The sequence below is a fragment of the Olea europaea genome, chromosome 10 (assembly GCF_002742605.1).
Source record: "Olea europaea var. sylvestris chromosome 10, O_europaea_v1, whole genome shotgun sequence".
In the NCBI taxonomy this organism is placed as follows: Eukaryota; Viridiplantae; Streptophyta; class Magnoliopsida; order Lamiales; family Oleaceae; genus Olea; species Olea europaea.
The window spans coordinates 25,035,293-25,060,826 of record NC_036246.1 but is presented as its reverse complement, the minus strand read 5'-3'; the positions used below and the strand labels follow the sequence as shown (position 1 = coordinate 25,060,826).

Below are 25,534 nucleotides of genomic sequence, written 5' to 3'. Positions count from 1 at the left end.
TTCACGTTTTTCTAAATGCTACTCACACTTGAGTATATACATAGTATACAGTGCTCCAGATACTAAAAAAAAAAAAAAAAAAAAAAAAAAAAAAAAAAAAAAAAAAAAAAAAAAAAAAAAAAAAAAAAAAAAAAAAAAAAAAAAAAAAAAAAAAAAAAAAAAAAAAAAAAAATTCAAAGATCGTTTAATACAAATGTGCAGAGAAATTATCAGATATCTTCAAGTTTCTCTCGCCTCACAGATTTAGAAGTTTATCACACTAAATAGAGCACTCTCCTCTATCATCTACACTAAGTAAACAACAAAAATCCATCTAAAATTTTACATGTAAAGCCAATCAGAGAAGAATTTCGAGAGAGAACCTAAAAGAAAAGAATGAAAGATGTGCGTGCAAACACACACATACTAATCTGTGTGCAAATTACAATTAATCTCTGTTTATATAGGCCGGTAATAACTCTATCAATTATGCTACTTATACAATATGCTTTACAACTTGGTTTACAATGCAGGAGTTGGCAAATATCACATCCATCTATTTGGAAAATTGTTATTAAAATTAATGGCCAGGATTTTTTTAACACATTTGTTGTCAATCAAGTTGTGCAAGTACATTGTACAAGTGGCTTTATTCTAACCATGTTCAACACTTACAAATCAGCCACGTGCAAGGATCAGATCATCCACTTAACTGAACCAAAATTGCCATCAGTCAACAAACATTTGTAAGGCAGCCAATTTCAATCAATAATCTCTACCTTGGTGAACTAATTAGACCCAAAAACTAGTATTTGAAACTTCACAACAAATGTGTTGCTTACTCAGGTTAACCTGTAAAAACCAAAACAAAAAAATAATAATAATAAAAAAACAAAAACAAAAACAAAAACAAAAAAAAAACAAAACAAAACAATAAAAGACAAAACAAAAACAAAAAAAGACAAAAAGAAGAAATTAGAATTAGTTTAAATTAATCAAAACATAAACTACTCTACTTACATTATTTTAAACATTACACCTTTAGGAAATATTTAAAATTGTTAACCAATTTAATTTAAATGTAGAACTCTGGTACCAAGGTAAAAAGGATTACATTCAGTAGGAATTTTAGCAAGTGTAATCATACATTTTCCCATAATTTCTCTAACAAAATGAAATTTTATAACAACGTGTTTAGTTCTATCATAATAAACAATAATTTTATTTAGATGAATTGTATTTTGATTATTTGTATATAAAATGATAAATTTATCTATACAATCAATTTTCTTCAACAACCCCCTTAATTACAATCCCTCTTTCATAGCATCACAAGCTGCAACGTATTCTATCTCAGTAGAAGATAAAGTCATAATATTTTGTAGTTGTGATTTCAAATAATGCACCCATCACAAAGAGTAAAAATATAAGAAGTTGATCTTCTTTTATTTAAATCACATGTAAAGTTAGAATCTGTATAGCATTTCAAGATTATACCGTTATCACAATCTTCTATTTCAAGCGAACATTTTAGATATATCAACATCCATTTTATAGAATCCAATGCGTCTCATTTGGATTTGCCATAAATCTGCTTAAAATACTTATGTCATGAGCTAGATCAGGTCACCACAAACCATCAAACACACAATAGAGCCAACAGTATTTGCATATGATATTTTATTCATTCTTTTAAATTCTTCATTAGTTTTAGGTTATTATTCATTTGATAGTTTTATATGATTTGGTAATGGTAAAGAAACTGCTTAACCTAGATCTTTCATTTCAAACTCAGATTTTAACTTTGCTTTAATTCTATCAATTTCTTTTTTGACATGGTGGGCAAGCAGTATATCATCAACATAAAGAAGTAGATAAACGAATTCCAACCCATCTTTACCTATATAAAAAGAAACAAGAATAGAAGTTACTTTTCACAAATCCTAAAGTTTGAATATGTGAGTTTCAAACTTTTTATACAATTGCCTAGGAGCTTGTTCTAAATCATACAAAGATTACTTTAACAAAGACACATTCAAATTTGGATTTTATTGCAAAATATTTAGGCCGACTCATATAGATAACTTCATCTAGATCGCCATTCAAGAAAGCAATTTTAACATCTAGCTAATCCAATTACTAATCAAAATTGATGAGATAAGTAAAATTTTGATAAAGGTATATTTTGCAATAGGCAAAAATATTTCAATATCATCTATCTCATTTATTTGTGTATAATCATTTGTTACTAATCTAGCATTATATCTCATATTTTTAGTGTTAGACTCTATTTATTTAGTTTTGTAAACCCATTTGCAACAAATGCTTTATGATTTTTAGGCTTATAAACAAGAATCTAAGTTTTATTTTTCACAAAGGAATCCATTTCATCTTTCATGACTTCATTCCAAAAACTATATTCTTTACCAATTATTGCTTCTTTACAATAAGTAGTTGGTTCAAAATTAAAGGAATCTTAAAAAAAAAGAAAAAATGTCACAAAATCATCGCTGCTTATTCTAATAGAAGGAAACCTATTTCTTCCATCAGCTTGGGTCAAATTTTGAGACTAATATTCTATTTCTTCATCAAATTGTACTTGATCTATCCCAGATTGAGACGTCTCCACTTCAATCTGATTATTCACAATATTCTCAGAATTTTTGATATTTGAAATTCTTTCATTAATTAATGAACTTTCAAAAGAACTAGAAATGGAAGAAACAGAACATGGCATCACATTTTCGATAAAAATAACATTTTAGCTATTACTGACTTTAAAATCATGTTGATACTTATTCCGAAGCCTGTAGTCTTCGGTTTCTTCCCCATAATCTAGAAAATCACATTTTATGGATCTTAATTCAAGTTTTCCTTAACTTTGATGGACATAGGCTGCACAGCCAAAAATTTTAAGTTTAGAATAATCTATAAATTTTTCATACCACATTTTTTTAGGTACTTCGAAATCAATTGCACTAGAAAGAATTTTGTTAACTCCTCAAAATAACTTTGGGAGTCCAGATCTTAAAAACGTTCACTTAACTTTTTCAATGAAGTTCTATTCATCATTTTAGCTATCCAATTTGTTGAGGTGTATATGTAACAGTTTTGTACCTTAGAATGCTAAATTCTTTACAAAAAGAGTCAAATTTAAAATTATAGAACTCAAGGCCCTTTTCATATTTTAGTGTTTTAATATTCTTATTTTTTTGATTTTTGATGAACAAATTCTATTTTTTAAAGTTTTGAGAAGTGTCTATTTTAAAAATTAACAAAAAAATCCATATTTTTCTTAAAAAATCATCTACTATAAGTAGATAAAATATGTATCCACTAAAAGTATTTACAGATGCTGATCCCCAAAGGTCAATATATAAATATTCGAGAATAGAGGTGGGCTTATTAATGCCAGTTTTAAAAGCGAGTCTATTTTGTTCTTCTATAACTCATTCTTTACAAAATTTCAGCTACTCAATTTTATCATTTAAAAAAAATCCAAATTTCTTTAATATTTGCAGCTCTTTTATCACTTTTATAACCCATCATTTGATGCCATACAATAGTAAAAAATATAAAAATAAATGCCTTTGTTTCATAAAGTTTTATGCAGTCCCATCACAACTAAATAAAGTCTAGAATTGATCTATTCATTCTGAAGTTGTGTATGAGTACTTTACTTCATTCCGAAATGAGTTGTCTATTAGTTATTATTGTGTAATTGTTTTTTTATAGCAAATTTGTCATAGAAAAAGAGCTTATGGAAGATGAGAATCATGATTTGTTCGTAGAGTATGATAGCGAGAACGTTACAGATGATGTGAATGTAGTAGAAAATGAAAAGTTATGAGGAGATACTTCGACTGTGCCCGAGGTGAGTATGATGTTTAATAGTTTAGAAGAGATGTTAGATTTCTACAAAAGATATGCTTATAGCGTAGGTTTTTCAATTAGGAAAAGGAATACTAAAAAGAGGGACGACGAAGTAATGCAATATGTGACGTTGATATGTGGCCATGAAGGTCGAAAAAATTGTGCTACAAGCTGTTCATTGAAGTCGCAACCAGCAAGTCAAACAAATTATAATGCAAGGATATCTGCATCTTTGGATAATCTTAGAGTATAAAGAATTAACAAAGTTTATCTTGACCACAATCATAACACAAATCCTTCGAAGTCTAGGTTGTTTCGATGTAATCAAGAGTTGAGTGCTAGTGTAAAACGAAAAGTTGAGGTGAATGGTATGGCAGGTATTTCGTTGTACAAGAGTTACAACTCCGCAATGGTGGAAGCGAATGAATATGAGAATATGACTTGTGTGGAGAAAGATTGTCAAAATTATATTGAACAAGTGAGACGATTACAAGTTGGATTAGGAGATGCCATTGCAATACAATTTTACTTTTCCAAGATGCAAGTATGGTGTTCAGGATTTTACTTTAGTATTGATGTAGACGAAAAGTTACGACTTAAGAACGTCTTTTGGGCATATAATGGTGTAGGAAACTTTACAAAAAGTTCGGTGATGTTTTCACATTTGATACTACGTACCTCACTAATAAGTACGATATGTCATTCGCTCTTTTTATTGGCGTGAATCATATCGGACACTCAACACTGCTTAGGTGTGGTTTGTTGTCGAATGATGATACAAATACTTTTGTATAGTTCTTCAAGAAATGGCTTAGGTTAGGGGTGTAAATTTGGCTCGCGAGCTCGTGTGACCTATGACTCAGCCTAAAAAGGGCTCGTGGCTCAGAAGAACCTAGCCAAGGCTCGGCCTTGCCCATAACCAAAAAAATTCAATGAAACGTGCTTGTTGCCTTAACAAGCAACAGTAGCCTTAAAAAATATGTAATTTTTATATTTATTTGTTTCAATACAATTGTACATGAAATATTTTATTCGTGTATAATTTTAGTCCCACCTACATTGATTGTAGTTGATCCCAAGCCCCAAAAAATAAGGAAGGTTGTAACTTTTATTAAATTTGTCACAAATAAAAAAAAAAGAAGCAAAAAGACTCAACTCGACAAGCTAAGGCTCGAGCCGAGAGCACGGGTCAAGCCTTGATTTTTTGGTCAAGCAAAAGTTCGGCTTGACACTAGCTAAAAAAAGTTCGAACCATATTTATTCAAGTCGAGCCGAAGCCTCGAGTTTTAACTCGTGAGCCGGCTCTATTCTGCTCATTAATATCCCTAGCTTGAGTGCATGAATTGCGAAGCCCCCGATGAAATAAAAACTGATCAACACTGAACCATGCAAAACGTAATTGAGATCATTTTTCCGAATACAAGGCATCGATAGTGTTTGTATCACATTTTGAAAAAGTTGTCGGAGAGTTATGCTGGATAAGTATGATTTGTAGGATAATGATTGGTTGTCAAGATTGTACAAAAGCAGAGCTCATTGGGTCCTTGCTTTTTGAAAACCTCTTTTTGGGCAGGTATGTCCACAACACAACGAAGTGAGACCCTTAATGTGTTCTTTAATGGATATGTGCATTCGAAAATCTCGTTGAAATAATTTGTTGACAAGTATGAAAGGGCATTTAGAAATAAGGTTGATAAGGAGTTTCGGGCCGATTTCAAGTCTTAAGTTCAAATGGTATCGTGTGCCATAGCTTTCGACATGGAGAAGCTATTTCAATTAGTTTACACCATTTCAAAGTTTAAGGAAGTTCAAGATGAGTTCACAATGAAGGTTTATTACGACATCAAATCTACTTTGGAGGGATGTTTTGGGACGACGCATCGGAAGGATATTGTATATCATGATTACAAAGAAGAAAACTATATTTTCCATCTCATTTCAAATGGAGACATGTGACATTACTTGCAGTTCCACTTGTTCGAGTATTGAATAATTATTTGCAAGCATGTGATCTCATTCTTCATTTGTAAAGACATCACGTTAATATCTAATAGGTATATACTACGGAGATGGAAGAGAGATATCAATAGAGCACATGCGAGGGTCAATGTGAAATATGGCGGGCTAGTTAGTACTTCTAGATAATTGAGATACGACGATATATGTCAGATTTTTTTAGAGGTGGCAAATCTCATTGCAGATGATGAAGGTTGGACCCGTGAAATTTCACATTCAATGGTCAACGTGAAGTCATGCCGGCACACAACATATCCTACATACTACTTAAAAAGCAGATGCCTTATTACTACCAACATTTATAGGATGAACCAGCACTCCCTTATCATTGTTGACTGGTGATTATGTCCGTTTCGACCATTTTACTTCATTGTTCATCTGTTAGAAGCTTTTTTTCCTAAACACTTAAATGGATGCAGTTAGTATAGGCTGAAATGGATATACGTTGTATAATCTTTGTACTTAATTTTTTTGGAATATGCTAATGTCGTTAGCTGTGAATTAAAATATGAATTGGGATATATTTTTGTACTTAGTGTACTTTGGGAGCATGGTTTTTATTCTTGCACTGTAGAGTAAAAGGGGTTGACAATGTCTTCTAGGAGTGTGGTTCTTATTCTTACACCACAATTAGTTGCATTTGTAGTTTAGAGACCTGTTTTTGCAAGTAATGTATGGTACTAATGCAACAATAAACTGGATCCCGTACACATCTAAGACTTGATTTGTTAGCTAAACAATTAATGTAGTAAATATAACACCAAACAAAATGAAATACTCAGTGCACATCTCCATAGCTAGACATGGCTACCAAAATACATTTCATAATATCCAAATTACATAGAGTTAAACGATGCAATAGGAATCCAACGTTAAATTACGAGTAGTGATCCTAATTTATTTTATAACTTCATTCTTACCTACAACTACAAATTGGTCCTTCCCATTTCCTTTTGTAACTTCATTCCAAACTCGCTTTTCCGTTCCGTGTTGTGATAGTAATCTCCACATCTTTTCCATAAATTAGCCGATACATAGTTTCGAACATTTCGGATGGCTCTTGAACTAATTCGTTCGTCGCATTATTAGTGGAAGTAATTTTTGCAATGGAATTTGATTCAGTGCTTGTTTTACCCTCTCTGACCCACTTCCAATATCCACCATTCGTGTTGCAAAAATTTAATATTTTTCCCTTGTTGGGAGTCTCCTTTTGTGACCACAAAATACTTGATAAATGCACGTTTACACCATGGGCATGGGTACTTGTTTGGACAATCCTTAAACAAGTGATTGTTATATCTACAACCATGGCACATACATGATTATCTCCTACCATTGTCAGCTGCATATCAAGTGCATACAAATAATGTCAGCACAACGCAATTACTAATTCAAATAACTGCTTAACAAATTTGATAATCAAATGTTCGAGCAAGTTGAACAGGAACAATTATCTAATTCACTTTCAATTTCAGTACACACAATATGGCAAATCAGACATCTACAACTTTTTTCGTTCTTCACCTCATTCAGTAAATTTGTCATATTCTAGATAATATCAAACATGTATACGCAATTCACAGTACACCAAATCTTGAAACATGATCAAATGGTTTGGTCGAATCTATAGGAAAATATACCAATGCCCAACAACATGTATATACCCATACAAACCAAATATGGTGCTTACCAAATCTTGCTGCAAAAGGGGAAAAGACAGGAGAGCATTGGATTCATTTTTCCGTCAATTGCTTAGTTTTTTTTTTTTTTTATTTAACAGTCACTTCAACATTTTTTTCTCTCAATTGTGATTTTTTTAATTTTAATTTTTATTTTTTTGAGTTACCGTCAACATTTTTGAAATCCCGTACCTATTCAGGTAAGGCTTCACTGTACCTATTGCGGGACCGATTTCATAATTTTTGTTGATCTGAAAAGCCACATAAGAATTGAGATTAATGACATTGTATGAAATATGTAACAAGATGAAAAAGATGAAACAAGATTTAAAGTAAAGAAATCAAAAAGCGTTAAGCAAAGGAAACGATAGTTTATTATGACGACGATATGGAAAAAAATTACTACATAGCAATTTTGGCTTAAATTAAACTAAAAAAAGATATCAATATTTATAAGTACATACCATACCATAAAAATGGAAATAATGTGAAAGAATGAAATAATATATTTCCAATGAAATCACGTGAAAATAAGGAAATAATTTTTTTCACGTGAAAATAAGGAAATAAATTTTTTCCTAATTTGGGTCATAAACCCAATAATCTCTACCTTAACCCAAATTTCAGTGCAATGAATTAAACTCCAAAATTTCTCCACCTAAAAAGTATGTCCAACTGCATTGAAATAATTGAACTCTTCAAAACAGTAAACAAAACTCCCCATCACAAAAAAATCTTCCTCTATCTGGCGTTCACAAGCGATACCGAACCTAACTCTCGAGTTCCAAAAATTTAACCAAGAAATTACTGTTAACCAAACAAGGTTGAAACACACCTTGTAACAGAAAACCACACCAAATGCCTGATCAGAAGGCCCAGTGCTAAAACTGTCACCTTCAACGATCCCAAAAACATTACAGACATCACTGACACCACTGTATCTACGCTTCATGAGTCTAACTCTAGCAACTGAATAACATGTATCCGCTGAAATTGGTGGCAAAGTAAAATCACCAATACTCCCCTGAGCAATATTTTGAACTGACCCAGAGCTCGTCATAAGAGGTACTGTATTAAACTAAATATCCAGCATGGTATTGAACTTGTCTAGATGTCTCTAACTGGTTCCGCGCTTCCCTGTAAGATGTACAACTGAAACTTCTTTCATCCCTCCAATACAACCCCGACACCCCTTCGGACCTTCAAGATTCCACCTCCACCAGAGAAATTATACAATTTTGCATCCGACGGTACGCAGCGAGATGAGATTCCTTTTCAGGTTTGGAACATGTCAAACCTGATCAATTGTTCTGACCGTCCCATCCTGCAACTTTAATCTATCTCAACCGATTTTAGCATCACGACAAGACTGGTTATTTCCTATCACAACTCCACCTTGCTTGACAGCTTCATATGTCTGAAAGAAATTTCGATTGAAACACATGATGCGAAGATGCCGAATCGAGAATCCACTCTTCGTCAGGTTTAGCTCCACATCAAATACTACGGTCAACATCACGTCATTGCCATTTGAAATAACCTCGATAACATTAGTCTCATCCGAATTGCATGATTGCCCCCTATGATTTGCAGTTAAACTACTTTTAATTTGCAACTTATCGCAATCTTTCTTAATGTGTCATTTCCTCCTGCAGTAGATGTAGTACAAATTGCTGAAGTTCGTCCTCGATCTATCCCTCCGTCGATCATCATGAGATACCAGAACTTTCTCATCCCTCGATATAGCTCCAACCAAATGCTTCATCTTCTCCTTTGAAAATAGAGTATCATAGACATCCTCAATAGTCAAAGTATCACGACTATACAGAATGGTGTCTCGAAACGACGAATAAGAGGTAGGCAGCGAACACAACAAAATCAAGGCCAGATCTTCCTTATCGTACTTAACCTCCAATGTCTCTAAATTTGCAACTATTTCCTTAAACACTACAATGTGGTCTTCTAGTAACCCTCCTTCCGCCATGTGATGGGAATGCAACTTTTGTTTTAGAGTCAATTTCCTAGTGAGACTTTTAGTCATGCATAATCGCTCCAGTTTCAACCACAAAGCAGCCGTTGTTTTCTACTTCAAGACGTCCTGCAGAATATTATAGGATAAATGAAGATGAATCTGCGATAAAACCTTTCGATCCCTTCGTTGTTGTCCAATTAGTTGGCATTTTTTCAAAAATGCAGCAACACATAGTCCAAATCCAACTGTGCCAGAATAGCCCTCATCTGTACTTGCCACAAAGAAAATCTTGTATTGCGATTCAAGAGCGGAATATCATATTTCAATGTAGTCATCTCTAAAAAATTTCGATCAAATCATGAAGAACCTACAACCTAACTATGATACTACTTGTTGATCCCAAATGCGACGCAAGGATTGAGATTAATGACATTGTATGAAATTTGTAACAAGATCGTAAAGATGAAACAAGATTTAAAGTGAAGAAATCAAAGAAAATTAAGCAGAGGAAACGATATTGTATTATAACGACGATATGGAGAGAAAATTACAATAAAGTAATTTTGGCTCGAACTAAATTGAAAGAAAATGACATTATTTATAGGTACATATCATACCATAAAGATAAAAATAATGTAAAATAAAGAGATAATATATTTCAAATAAAATCACGTGAAAATAAGGAAATAATTTTGTTCACATGAAAATAAGAAAACAAATTTTTTCTAATTTGGGGTCATAAACCCAACAATTTTTACCGCCAAATTGATTAATTCAGTCAGATTTTGAGAACCCATATGGTCCACATGTCCTCATTATCTCAATTTTTCGTGGCTGTATTTCCCAGTGTAAAATAAGCCTCAGAATCAATTCAAAAGATTTGGATGGACGGTCCACCAATTCCGAATTTTCCAAACAAAGACTAATTCTTCAATATATAGTTGGATGTTCGGCAGAAACAGAAAATGATACGTTTGTCTTAATGTAGCTATACAATTTAATGACATCATTAATTATATTTATAATATCCCATAAATTAAGGATATTTTTCCATTGTAGGTTGAATAATTTATCTGAAAGCGAAATTATTGCGTGAAGATGATGCATAGTACGCATTGGACAATGAAACATGGCAAAATTGCTTCCAACCTGCTTTACCATTTGTCCACTTTACAACACACCCAAAAGGCGTTGCAATACATTACATAAATCTCCGATCAAAAAAATTACGAAAAATATCTATTTTTTTAAATCATAGGAATTATGGTTTAAAGTGGGATTACAACAGTTGAAGCCTTCGCTGGACAAAGAGCAGTGCCTCCATGGGAGTACTCAACTCAAGGTGCCAAGGATTTATTTTATTTTATTTATTATTATTTTTTTTCAGGAATATGATGAATCTTAATATCCCAGATGAAAAAAATAAAATAAAATAAAATAATTGATTCTTGATGATATTTTTGCTCTCACTGGTTAAATACGTTCTTTGAAAATTTTTAACCCTCAGTATTTAATTGACAGGAGATTTGTCATGGCCTTTTTTTCATCATTTTACATGTGCACGTTAATATTTGGGCTTTTAATATGCCATATACTGTAGGAGTTTTAAGGTGACAAGAAAATTTGAGTTTCGTATTTATGGGTTTTGTCGGTTGATGGAGGTGGTTGATTATAGATGAATATATTATTAAGAAAATACGACCTTGAAAGTATCTAAAAACCCTCACAGTTGATGAAGGCAGATTATGGGTTTCCACCTATAATCTATAAAGATTTTTTCCCCTTTTCAAGATTGCTGAAATATATAACTGTTATTAATTTTCAGAAGTTGAAACACTGTTAAACGAAGCATTGCACTAAAGAACTGGGATTGGCATGTGATCCAGGTCCTCGCATTTTAGTAGGAAAGATTGATTGTTTTCGCTGGAAGAGTAATATAGAGATTCTGATAAGGCGCAGTGAGTTTTGAGATGTCTTCCATTTCGGAAAAGAGTAAGCTACCCTCGAAGTTTCTTTCTTGGCTTATAGTGGTTTCAATGATTCTTTTGATCCTCTCGTCGCTGTCCCTTCATCAGTTCAGTAACAATTGTGATAATTCTTTCATAGCCAGATCAGTTTTTAATTTTATTTTGGTTAATAATTCATCAATTTACTTGAAATCGAATGGCAAAGGTGATCAAATAAAAAATCATCTGATCCTTAGTGAAATGCCAAAGAAGGAAGATACTTGCATTCACAAGGTTGGTTTTCAATTTTCTGGTCACATGGAGAATATGGATGAGATGGGGCAACACCATGGGGCAGCGTGTGACCAAAGTCGAGCACTTCTTAGGGTCTATATGTATGACTTGCCCTCTGAATTTCACTTCGGGTTGTTAGGTTGGGAAGGCAGTGCAAATCAGATGTGGCCTAGTGTAAGTATTTCTAACAGATTTCCACCATATCCCGGTGGTTTAAATTTACAGCACAGCACAGAGTATTGGCTTACTCTGGATCTTCTTGCATCAAATACTGCAAATGTAGTTCGACCATGCTCTGCAATCAGAGTGCAGAATTCTAGTGAAGCAGATGTAATATTTGTACCCTTTTTCTCGTCTCTCAGTTACAACCGACACTCAAAGCTCCAAGGACATGAAAAGGTTAGTGCCAATAGAATGCTGCAGGATAAATTGGTGCAGTTTTTAGAAGGTCAGGATGAGTGGAAGCAACTGGGTGGTCGGGATCATTTGATTGTAGCCCACCACCCAAATAGCATGTTATTTGCAAGAAATAAGTTGGGTTCCGCCATGTTCGTGCTTTCAGATTTTGGGAGATACTCCAGAAAAATAGCAAACCTTGAAAAGGATGTAATTGCACCTTACAAGCATATGGTGAGAACGATTCCGATTGCTAACTCGCCGTCATTCAGTGAACGGCCTATGTTGATGTATTTCCGAGGAGCAATTTACAGGAAAGACGTAAGTTGTATATATATCCACCTTTGCAACTTAATTTGAACTATTTGTTTTTTTGTTCTTTTGGTGATGTGACGTGCTTTTTACTTGGTAACCACATGCAAAGTTGTATTTGAAAGTTAACTTTTGAGGGTTTTATATCTATGCATTTGATTCACTCCTAGAAGTATACTCTGAAATGCAATTGTATACATCGTTTAATTATCATCTCCTCCTCATCTGTAGTCCAAACTGAATTTTATATTGTGACAGATTCCCAAAACAAATAGCCATGGTCAAAAAGTCAGCACTAGGCGTGAAATGCTTTTTGTTCAACTGCTTTGTTTATTTTCAGGGTTTATTAATTATGACGGAATTGTCACATGGAATAGATTCTTAAATCTCTAGTAGGCCTTTGATCCTCTGTTTTAATTGCTACAACTGCAAACGAGATAAATTTTTAATATTAAAGGTCTCAGCATTTTGTCTAAAAAAATATCAAAGTGTTGCATATATATAACATGGGGACTTGTCAAAATCAGAAATGGAGCACTAAATCTGAATTAGATCTGTGCTTGAAATGTATGAAACTGCACATCATAGTGACATCTATGTCATGAAGCACTTTCGTGTTGCTTTAATAGGCCAATATTAGCACAGTTGGGAAGAGAGGATTTCATTTTAAAGAAATTAAAAATTTAAGAAGATAAAAATGAGAGAGAAGTAGGAAAGCTAGCTTGGGAGGAAGAAGGAAAATCCGATGAAATATGTGATTTGAATCTTGAGAAAGAAAATCAGTGTAGAATTGCCAGAATATATAACTCAATATGAATATGGGTTTGTATTCAGGGTGGAGCCATCCGTCAAGTACTATACTACCTACTCAAAGATGAGAAAGACGTTCACTTTGCCTTTGGAAGTGTTCAGGCTAATGGGATAAAACAGGCAGGGAAAGGGATGGCCTCTTCCAAATTCTGCCTGAATATTGCTGGAGACACCCCTTCTTCAAATCGTCTCTTTGATGCCATCGCTAGTCACTGTGTTCCTGTAATAATCAGTGATGAAATTGAGCTACCCTTTGAAGATGTTCTCGACTACTCAGAATTCTGTGTATTTGTCCACTCATCTGACGCTGTGAAAAAGGGTTATCTTCTTAATCTCCTGAGAGGTATCGAGCAAGAGAACTGGACGAAAATGTGGGAAAGACTAAAGAAGATCAGTCGACACTTTGAGTATCAGTATCCATCTCAGCCCGGTGATGCTGTGGATATGATTTGGCAGACTGTTTCACGCAAGAAATCAGCCACACAGTTAAGTGTTCACCGAAAGAACAGATACCGCAGATCACAGTCTTCCTAAATCCCCATCTAAGTTGTTAGTACTTAAGAACATACTAGCAGTATATTTTTTAAGATTTATACCACTTTCTTTATCAAGTTCTCAAACATTTTGTAAATCCTATTACTTTCAAGAATCGTTCCATGTTGGGTTCTTTGTACGTTCCTAGTTGAAATCTTGCTGAACAAAAGGAAAAGAATAGAATGAATTTCAAATGCAGAAGAGGAGATTATTAATTTCGAATAAAATTCTAATTCACAGAATGCCTTAGAGATGAGGAACAAAATAGATCAATGAAAACGTCATATTGGATAAACTAGATGCATTGTATCGTAACAGATGCAGGTATGTGTGCATATCCATGTGCTTTTGATGTGTGCATACATGGTTAAACGTAAAAAGAATTTAGCCAAAACGAAGATTGAAGCTAAAAGAAGAAACAAAATCTGTGGCACTATGAATCTCTACACATTCGAGCTATGGTTGGAATCTATATATATGATGACGGTATGGCTTGCAATTCTCAGCTGTATCTACCAGCTTCTCTATGAACAGAAAGCTTTAACTTAAACAAATGAAACAACAAAATCAAACCAAACCTATACTGGAAAGTTTCTTAATATATTATATCCTTTGCCTCGAAATTTTAGCATCTGTTGTGAATAGGGTCTGATCCTCGGTCGACCCTTCTTTTTTCTGATTGATTTGGATCGTAAGTCATTCCAGGTGAAGGCGCAATATTCAGAGCGGCGCCCAAGTCCTGCAATGCAACAGCCTTCAGAGCCCGGGAACTTCTGAGAACTGACATTTCTCCTCGTTCCCATCGCCGAGCAAGATCTATGCTTCTCCGGCCTGAAACCATCTCTGGTTGAATAGAGAAAACCCCAATACAGAAGATTACTAGGATAATCACCCTACTGGCATAGAAACTCATTTTGCACTACAAAAACAGAGAATTTTCTCCTGTTAAGAGAATAAATGGTGTCTGAAAATGAAACTCTCTATTCCTCTGTATATAAACCTGGAGATTGTCTTTTGTTGGATTTGTGGGGCCGATCGCATAAAGAACAAAGGGACCCAAATCATAGATTCAGCTTAATCATAAGCCTGCCATAGAAGAAATGTTAAGGCTGTTTTAGAAGTTTTGACAGGTTTGAATAAAAGTTGAGATTGGAACAGCATTACTGAGAAGCCAAGAATCTTTATATTGGTTCCCCCACACACCCTATTATTTGCCTTGCTCTTTTAGACCAAAATTTCAAAAATCCCAAAACTCTTCAATCCAACATCAATTCTTCACGTCATCTCATTATGCTCCTGTGTACTTTGCGTAGAAGTTGTCTTTATTGTATTGGGTGATTCACAATCATCGAACTATTTATTTTATTAACATGTTTAGCGGGTTTCAATTCATTATTATATCTACTGAAAATCAGAACAAGTAAATTAAGTTTGCATCAACATTCTATCCACAATCATTTTTATGTCCACATTTATCAAAATCCTTGCAGCAGTAGAAAGTAAGAGGGTTCTTTATGGAGTATTGGATGTTAAGGTAGATGTCCCGTGGAGACAAAATCATAGTATGTTCTGTTGTTCCTCCGGGGTCCTTGTTCGCATGTCATAAAGGGAGTTCCATAAAGAGAAGAACCGTTTTCGAAATATCCGACCTAAATATGTATAAGCTATGACTGCATCCTATTTATCTGAGAGGTAAACCAGAGAGAAAAGCCGTCCTGCAAAGCTCGAACACTCGAGCCATTAAAAAAAAAAAAAATTAACTATCTAAGAGATTGTTTGAGATAGCTTCTGTGGAAGTCACTAAAAACTGTTTAAATCAAATAATTTTCTTAATTTATCCCAATGACTTTTACCCATACTCATGGACGCATATTCTCTCAAGTGCCGTTGGCCAGCCAAAGTTATAGGCTTGCTACAGTTGCAAGAAAGCCAGATAAAGTTATAGATACTGGGACAAGATAGTCAGTGAAACAAGCCCCCAAAAACACCAAGAATTTGCTTTATGCAAACTCTTCACTTTAGAATTCCAAGCTCTGTTCTCCATGCGCCAAAAATGACAGTCTTGATTTCTTGTGCTAAACAACTTTCCTTTATGCTTTTCTTAAGATTGTGAAGCACTAAGACCTCCATTCAAACTTCTCATATTCACTTCTCTTCCCTTTATTTCCTCGCTTATCCACGAAGACCATCTTTTTCTTTTCTTTATTTCCTTTCCCTTATTATTATTTTTAATTCAAAATGTACAATTTAAGTATGTCCATATCATGCAAGCATCTTTGGCTAATCTTAAAAATGGTAAATCTGTTTTAAGTGACTTTTTTGTTTCCAATTATGCTCGACTTTACTTTTTTACCCCCTTATTTTCAAAGTAGTCATTAAAGTATATTTACCGTAGTGGTTTTTTAATGATTACATTAATAGTCACTCGGTTGAAAATGTCAACATAAAAACCTATGTAGCACCGTTAAATGTAAATGTATACACAAAGAGCATTAACTAGAACCCTACTCGAAATATTGTCACAAATTTTATAGAAATTAGTAGAAAATACACCTTTAAATTGAAAACAGCATTTTTATTATACATTTTCACATCTGAACATAATTATTTCTCATCCAAGTGTTAGTAAATTGCATGTGAACATTATTCCTAACTCTCCAATTATTAATCCCCGAGCTTCAATGTTGTTTGTATCTATGATGATGTGTAAAGCATCCATGACGATATTTAAAGGTGTAAACTTAATTTTTTTTTTATTTTTTAGAAAACTTAAATAAAAAATCTGCTTATTTTGAAAGTAACTCTTATCTTATTGTCAATAAATAAAATGTTATATTCTGCTTATAAATAAACTCCAAAAGTTCCACCCAACATGCTAGATTCTTGTGGGGGTGGTGACGACAATGATGGATTCACTGGGGCTGGGTGAATCCCATGTCCCATGTGAACAAAAATAATGAGCTCTAGCAATCAAATTTCGAATGGATGAAGATTGTCCAAATTGTTATCCTCAATTTGGCTTGGGATGAACGATTTTAAAGTGTCAATACATGGTATGGTTCAATCAAAACTCAAATAACAACAATCCATCTCTTTTTTATCCTAGATTTTTCTTGGGTCAGTTCGCTTGACCATGAAAAACCCTCAACGCCATCAATTCTACACAGAAAAAGGAGACAATCTAATCTCATCAACGAAATTTTGTTCACTGCAGAGGAACACACAGTATTTATCAATGGATGAGACTGTTGAGAATGAAATCACAGGATAAATTTACACGTCCAAAAGTTGCATGAGATGAACGAAAGCAGTGCTATATAGCTGGCTCAGGTCGAGGGGTCATTGCTGGTTCTGAAGTCGCTCCAGGCGTGGGTGTCATTGCTGGTATTGACGATATTGTAACTTGCAAAACTCTATGCTGCCCTGCCTTCAGCATTGAAAGCAACTTCACTTGCTGCTAGTGCGGCAACTTCCTAATATTTCACGCGCACAAATAATTACATAATGAGAAAAAAGGTTATACAGGAAGTGCATATTTTCTATGCAGTATTAGACCATATTAGACACTGCAACGGACAATAATTTAAATTTATGCGAGATAAATTATATGGTGGCAGCTTGGCTCCACCACCATACTAGACATACACAGTAGAATAATCTTGTTATTTTTATTGAATACAAGATATTTCCAACCAATAAAAAGAATACTCGGCATCAGTGGAATTACTATCAGCAACAAATTTCATGACCCGTCTAGTTTCCAAATGTTACAAAATCAACAAGATAATTGGCGAGATGAAATAAAACAAACCAACACAAGAACACCAAGATTTTACGTAGAAATCCAAGACGAAAAAAAAATCATAGGCAGAGGAGTATTTCACCATAATAATAATGAATGTTGTTTGCACAAGATCTCAATGCTCTCAATCAAGATCTAAAGCTGTCTCAAGGCCCTATGACTGTTATGTTTACAAGTCGTGATTGTCATACATAAAACGTCATTAATGTATTTCCAAATTATGCAAAGCATAAAATGTCATTAATGTATTTCCATATCCTTGAATGCTCCTAGGAGAAACTTGTATCCTAGTTCATTATTCAGTTACAACACAATATAATGGTTATGTGGGCCAAATTAACCCACCACCTCCATATGCCCAACAAGTAAAAGAAAGAAGTCTCCAAGTGGACAAAACAGGAAAATTACATTCTTTTACCCTCTTTAACTTATTGAAAACTGTGATAGACCTTTCCAAAATTTGGAAGGTAATCAGCATTTTTAACTTATCAAAGACCACCAACAGCATAAAATTTTCAGGCCAGCACTGGAACAAAATTACTTATGGTACATGCATTCCAGTTTCCAACGTATGTTTTTTCAGTCAACTACCATCATTTCATGGAGTTCACTAAGGGTATGTTTGATTACATTTATTTTCCATGGAAAATATCAGTTTTCTATCCAAATTTTCACTTGGAGTGTTTGATTGCTATTTTTTTCCATGGAAAACATTTTCCAACTTTTGAAAATATGCCTAATTTTCCTTGTTTTTAAGGAAAATATTTTCCTTGGGTAGAGGTGGTTTTTATTTTCCATAAAAGATGGAAAATATTTTCTTTTCTAGGTAATATTTTCCATGTCAATCAAACACACTCTAATAGCATAGGAGACAACAGAAAGCATATGGATTAGAAAATAATGACTAGTAAAAGCTTCTCACCTGTCTCTGTCTCCGACGCTGCAGTATACTGATAGCCCAAGCAGCAATGTAGCAGGGAAGAAGGAACCCCATAACCCGGAGCAAGATAATCTGTTTAAGCGTCAAGCACATAATTAAGCAAGCAATAACACCAATACAAGTCGGGTATATACATGCATGACAGGCAACTAAAACATCGAATCCCACTCACAGAGAAGGCGAAAATATCATCGTCGTCGTTATCACTATCACCATTTCCAATTGTTAGAGTGTGCCTCAAAAGTAGAAGAGCCATTAGCTGGCACAAAACACAGGTCAAAATTATCAACAAAATAAATGTATCAAACTAAGGAAAGAGGAGAGAAAATAAAGGGTACGAATTCAGTCTGATTTTCGATCGAAAGTACGAGAAAGCTATGGGTTTTTCCTTAATCCCACAGGTATAGTATTTAAATAAAAGATAACATTTTTCTCAAGTACGAATCTTATTTCATTCCAATTCCTTTCATATACCTCCCAAGGAAAATATTGAATTGGATCCCATATTGATGGGTTAGTTTAAGCTTATCCATGTAGTCATGCACTTTTCAAATAACATGAATTTTTTCTGGAATTGGAAGAAAAGATTGAAAGCGCTAATCAAAATTTCAATTTCACCTATTTAAACAGAAAATAAAATTTATCATTTCTCATGAAATTATTATACTAGAGTTGACAACTCTCCTCTTTAAAGCTTATGCTGTAAATGCTTGCACCAGGCTGTTGGGTTTCTATCCACTTCTTCCTTGATACAAACAAGATCAGGTAGTCCTGAACCCGACTGTTAGTTGGAGAAAGTACCTTTGAAAAAAATGGGTGATTTCTATTCAAGGGTCTAGTCAAATGAGCATTTGCAACATTTTGAGGTCTACAGCATGCGATGCTCTATTGGTTTAATTTTAGATAACCAAAAGGAGAATGCATAAAAAGTAAGAATTAACTGATGAAAAAATATCTAAGCAGTGTAATGCATTATTTTCATTTCATCTTGTTTCCTTTGTCTTCCAGAAAGAAGGGGAAGAGGGTTGAAAGAGAACATTGACTTTTCTTTTGAACGCTGGAAAAGATTAATGGAATAAATTACAATTTAAGAATTAATGTATTTAAAGATTGAATCCCAAAATATCCATGAAACAATAAATATCACAAATAAACAGCAAGGACAATTGATGAGGCAAAAATTAAACTAGTAGGGAAGGTGTATGTTACAATTAAAGTAGCAGAACGACAAAATGCAGCGCCACTAGCACTTGAATCAACATACTCATCATAATCAGCCTCTAAAACATGGTGTTCTGTGCCAGCCACAGCCAAAAGTCGAGGGTCATGCAAATCCAATGGATTACCAGCAATTGTCCAGCCCCCACTGTATAGATAGTGCATCAGAGCCGATTAATTGAAATGCATGCACCCATACAAGTTAGTACATTTAACTGCATAAAGATCATAGAACATAAGCGAGAAAGTCTTACAAGTAGCACAGAATTAGATCAGCCTCATCTAGCCTAGTTTACACTCAAGCGTGTATTTCAAATGTATTTTAATGAAACAATTGATTTTGGAAAGTGATGAATAAAACAGATATAAACATTAATCAACCAAACACATTCGGTAGACGTTTTAAATGCATTGCCATTTGGTTGTCGAAACAAATGCTTTTTCTATTAAAGTGAATTATTTATTATTAGTAAAATGCTATAGGTGCAATAAAAAAGCTGACACTAGTCTATAAATCGAACATTTCAAATTACATTTATCATCAAACATCACTGTTTCCTACAAAGATCAAAAAATGGTATGAGAAAGAGTTGGGAAAAGAATTCAAAATGCTTAACGAGATTTCTAAAATAAAAGTTTAGCTTGTGGTTAGTCATACCAGTTCACAAGTTGATGGATGTAGTAATTCCATCAATTACGTATAAACAATATTATTCAAGTGAATCTCTAAATTTAGGAACCCCAAAGTAAAGCAAACTAGCTTGAAGAAATTTAAATGATAAGTGCATACCAGTATAGAATGATTAAAAATATGATAATCACAAACTCCATTTTCATAGCTACTCCCCAAAAATGTGAAAATAGGAGGGCAACAATAAGTGTAGGAAATTTGCAATGCTCCTAATGAAAGTAGTAAGCAATCAAAGAATGCTTCAAAAGGTATTTGAACCAAAGACGTGACCAAGGCAGTTCTATCTTCATGGTTTTGTGTAACAATATCAAAACTATTGCTTAGATGTATTTCAGGGTCAAGTATAAAATGCCTACAATCTAATAGATGATAAGGAACTCAGAAAGCAATGCCGGAATAAAATTATGAGGAATTGAAAACTGAACATCCTTCATTACTCTCATTATATTGGGAGGGAGAGGATACTTATGCAAACTCAGAAATGGAAATAACCATGCCTAAGGTGTCAGTCATTTAACTTGGTTGTTTTCAGATAATATTAGATAGATAAACGTTAATAGCTCTACTAAAAACCAAGGAATATAGACCTACCTGCCTCCATGCCTCAATAAGTACAATAGAGTAATCTAAACAACCACATCATGATGCATAGACATATCTTTCACTCAAACAGTTATATGATAGTTTAATACTTTTATTGATAACGACGTTGTGAGGGAAAATATCATACTATTTAGAGGAGCTGGAGTTGGGTAAAACTCTACTTATTAGGGAATTGATTAACAATATTACCACAGACCACAGGAGCATATTCAAACGATAGTAAGTACAAGATTTCTCTAAGAAAGAGATAAAACAAACAACTGGAACTGGAAATAATAGAAAACTATTGCTTGTTAATAGAGTAAGGATGCCTATTAATATAGGCATGATTTTATTGAAAAAGATGGAAGGGGGACTTGGTGAATTTGAATTTTCTGTAAAAATGCAGAGTACCAATAGCTATACAGTAAGACCTCGTGCACCTTAACTATAGTTTCGCACTGACAACCTTGATCACACGTAGGATAGGTGAGAGGTGGTGCCAATCCTGAAAGACCACACTTCTAAGAATGCCTTCCCACTCATCCAACTGTTGGTGAGAATTTTTTTGTTATTAAATTAACCTCCATAAAAGAAAGTTTTACTGTAGCTGATTTTACCTCTTCTAGTCAATTTTGCCATGATACTTGCTGCCTAAACTGGTATAAGTATAAAACAACTGCTAACACCCAAATTATACTATATATCACAATATTTATTTCCCAATTTCCCCTGCATTAAATTTGTATCTCACATCAATCTTTCTCCATGCACAAGTTAGCTGGTGCATTCATTCGTCATGATATCCAAATCATTGATACTAGGAAGTACTTGGTGAAACTCAAATATATTACCCAAACTAAGCGCACGTTTGGAAAGTGTTTATAGATGATTTAAATTATAAAAAAGATAGAAATGAGTGGTGGATGAGTGGATAATACTTGTGGGTTTCTTGAAATGTGTGGATAAAAAGTTCATAAACATAAGCCAGGCATTGGCTAAGTTTTGAGGGAATATTTATTGAGAAAGGATAGATTGCTTGAGATGAAAAAAATCTTTTTCCTCTCAAATAATCATGAAATTACTCAAGAGATCATCAATTGGTTAACAGTATGCATATTTCCCATTTGACCTTTTTTATGAGATTGAATATTAAGAAATTCCTTCACTCAACTAGTCCAATGTAATGTCCAGGTCCTTTTGTATGATGCTAAAACTGGAATAATATACCATCCTAAGTAAATTCCTAATTGTATCCAAATTCATCAATGGATATTTTTTGACACTGCCATATTTTTGTTTCCAGATATGAATGCCCATTCCTGACAAAAACTCACCACCGATGAAATTTCTTCTAGTGACATCCGACCTGAAAGGAAGAAGGTCGAGGAGAGGAGGAATACTTTTAAGCTTTAAGCTCATTGAAAATGTATAATTTAGCCTCCATTTCACAAAATTTCTAAATTATAAATGGTCAAACTTCATTTTCAACCACACAATCCAATGAAACTACAGCTACTATTTATTTATCAATCACTAATTCTATAAATTCTTCCAAAATTAAGGCTTATTTATATTTTCATTACAAGTAAAAAGTATCGGATGATTAAAACAATTAGGAAGTCATAGGCCTTACGGTAAAAATTAAACCCCCTCGTACCATTGTATTCTACCTATCAATCGTGTCCAAGTCGGAAAAATAACTCATATGCCTAGAGTGACTGAACAATTCAGGCCAATATTAACTTTTAATACACAGATACATGCAACAAGCCTGATTCGCGATAAACATGGAGTCAAGATTACATAAAAGTAATGAAGAAAAGTTATCGTTTCAGAAAATTACATCTTAGTTCTACTACACAGACCACAGTACAGTTTCTATATACAACATATTTCCATCTGCCAAAATAATCATTTTGTCCAAGGAAATTAGAAAAATTGAAGTTACATCTAGAGGCTTTTTATCAAACAGTTAAAACCGATTGCCTCATTAAGATCAAGGAAAAAACATATATGACCAAGAATTGAAAACATGCCTGATTTCAACAGCAGTATCATCAGGATGAAGATGAGGCGAAGAAGTGTAGCCATGTTGGTAAGGCTGCAAAATCAGGAAATTCATTAGCAGAAATCAGCATATACTTATGATTCCAAAACTCATAAGAGTTAAAATATTCGGATTCTTTTGCATGACAAGGAATAAATTTGATAAAGAAAGCAGCGGTAGAATACCTGATGACATATCTCGCATATTATATCTCCTTTCTCATTGCACCAGTGTTGCACACATTTCCTATGAGCGTACTGGATTTTTAAATGCAACAAAGAGAAAAATAGAAAATAATTTTTTTTTTTTTTTTTTTGATAGAAACCTAAAGAGAGCAAACCATCACTATGGAGTATGGACAAGCTATCATGATTAACAAGACAAGTTGAAAATCCTACCTAGATAGAGAAATTAAATGAGAATTCAATAGTGCCAAAATTATCACTGTGAATTAGACCTCGGTACAAAAAAAAATTAAAAAAAATAAATAATACTTTCTAATATTCTATGCATCTATTTCCTTGACTGAGGTAGATGCTTTGTCACCAAAGCAACTTCAAATGCCTTGATATGTTTCAAACAAACTCTGTTGACAGACAATGTTAATTCAACACTTTAATTACTAAGAACAAAACATTTTCATAGGAATAAGCATATATTGAATAGAAGTGTTAAAACAGCCCAGTAAAGAGCGCAGAACGATACCTTCAAGGTGCCACTACAAGCACAAGGTATCTCCAAGTTTTTAACACTATCTTCCTCCTGACAAATACGGCATTCCATCGACTCGAGTAAAGGTTCTCCTCCATCAGCTAATATTTTTTCTTTATTTTCCTTAATAGCAATCACTGAAGCAGATGGATTGACAGTACCAGAGCTAGAACTCTCACCAAGAAACTCAACATCCTCTTGCCCTTGCAGTAATGGCAATGACTCAGGCGTAAAAAGGTGATCAACACATAAAACCAAGTACTCACCCATTACTTATCTTGAATATATACCTAAATAAACCACAAAATCACTTCATATTAATCACATGATATCGGCTTATTAAAAACTGCCACCACAAAAGCATGAATCTTTCTTTGCCTTATTCATTCAATTATTAAAATAATTGAGATCATCAATTATTCATGGGAAAAAAAATATTAAAATGAATTCATTTATAAATTGACTTCAAATAAATTTCTCATGCTAGGATCACATGCAATAAATATTTTATAAATATGTCAAATGCAATCTTTTCGACGTTGGAGACGATAAAATAGAATTCTTCAACACTTGGGAACATAAATTTTGGGAACTGTGATGGGAATTTTGACATGAAACCCAAAAGTAAAAATAGGATAAGCAACATTTGGAGACTAAGAAGAAAAACAAGAAGCAAAAATAGATGCTTACTCTTCCATTTTAGTTTCTTCATCTACCAAACAGAATCTTAACAACATAAAAATAATAAATTTCCAGCTAAAGAACTATTAGTAATCTAAAACATGTCAATAATTTCAAGCTGCGGAATCAGAATCAGAATNAAAAATAATAAATTTCCAGCTAAAGAACTATTAGTAATCTAAAACATGTCAATAATTTCAAGCTGCGGAATCAGAATCAGAATCAGAATGATTAAAAAGGGCTACATTCATCAATAAATTTCTATAAATCACACCAAAGATTTAAAATAATAATAATAATAATAATAAACCCAGAACAATTTAGCATTACTTCATAAATATAAGAAGAAGAAAACTGCTAAAATGAATTTACAGAACTGCAATTACCTGAAAGAAAATTGCTCTTTGATTAGTTGGAGAGAGAAAAATGAGAAAAGTAAACTGTTTTGCTTTTGCAAGGAAATTGCTGACGTAAACGAAGAGACGGGTTCCGAATTTACTTATTTTTTTAGCGGTAATTGTTGTATTTATTTGTCCGAGTGCGGATAATATCTAGAATCTAGACGTATATATGCAGTGTACAGGGGGTGCTTGTCCAACAACCCCGAATAATAAGGGGATTGTGTGACACCGTTATTGGGGGCACCTGAATTTTGGATAAAGCTTAGATGTACAAAATACGTTTTACAGAAGAATAATGATATTTGCAATCGTTCACTGCGATAGTCGTCCTATGTGACATATACATGATAGGTAGTTATTTGATGTATTAATAAATAAAAAACTACCACATTAATGCATCAAATAATCACCTGTCATGTATATGCCACGTAAAGTGACTATCGCAGTGAGCGATTACGAATAGCATTATTCTTTACAGAAAGGTCATAGAAATTCAAAAATGAGTGATGTGTCAGCGAAAGAAAACTGTTGGTTTGAAAAAGTATTTAATAAATTCAATAAATTACTTATGTTTTTGTATTATATTTTTAATATCATTTTGAAATACTCAAGACCTAGTATTTCACATCGTTAATAGTGCGTAAAAC

At 33.5% G+C, this 25,534-nt stretch overlaps 2 protein-coding genes across 3 annotated transcripts; one reads left to right on the top strand and one right to left on the bottom strand.

The window, feature by feature from the left end:
- Positions 1-10,573: 10,573 nt before the first annotated feature.
- LOC111401612 (probable arabinosyltransferase ARAD1) lies at positions 10,574-13,950 on the top strand. Of its 2 annotated transcripts, none has more exons than XM_023029422.1 (3): positions 10,574-10,861; positions 11,406-12,476; positions 13,302-13,950. In XM_023029422.1, exons 2-3 carry the CDS (start codon positions 11,490-11,492, stop codon positions 13,809-13,811), a joined length of 1,497 nt encoding a protein of 498 aa, XP_022885190.1. In that variant the 5' UTR covers positions 10,574-10,861; positions 11,406-11,489; the 3' UTR covers positions 13,812-13,950. The 2 variants fall into 2 exon arrangements, with proteins under 2 accessions (XP_022885190.1, XP_022885189.1); XM_023029421.1 differs by having other exon boundaries at positions 11,345-12,476.
- A 2,843-nt stretch (positions 13,951-16,793) lies between these two features.
- Positions 16,794-25,021, bottom strand: LOC111401611. The gene is made up of 8 exons (XM_023029419.1): positions 24,873-25,021; positions 23,800-24,095; positions 23,280-23,351; positions 23,084-23,148; positions 19,763-19,919; positions 18,726-18,812; positions 18,536-18,625; positions 16,794-17,284 (listed from the first exon to the last, which is right to left on the bottom strand). Exons 2-8 carry the CDS (start codon positions 24,073-24,075, stop codon positions 17,225-17,227), a joined length of 807 nt encoding a protein of 268 aa, XP_022885187.1. The 5' UTR covers positions 24,076-24,095; positions 24,873-25,021; the 3' UTR covers positions 16,794-17,224.
- Positions 25,022-25,534: the final 513 nt, after the last annotated feature.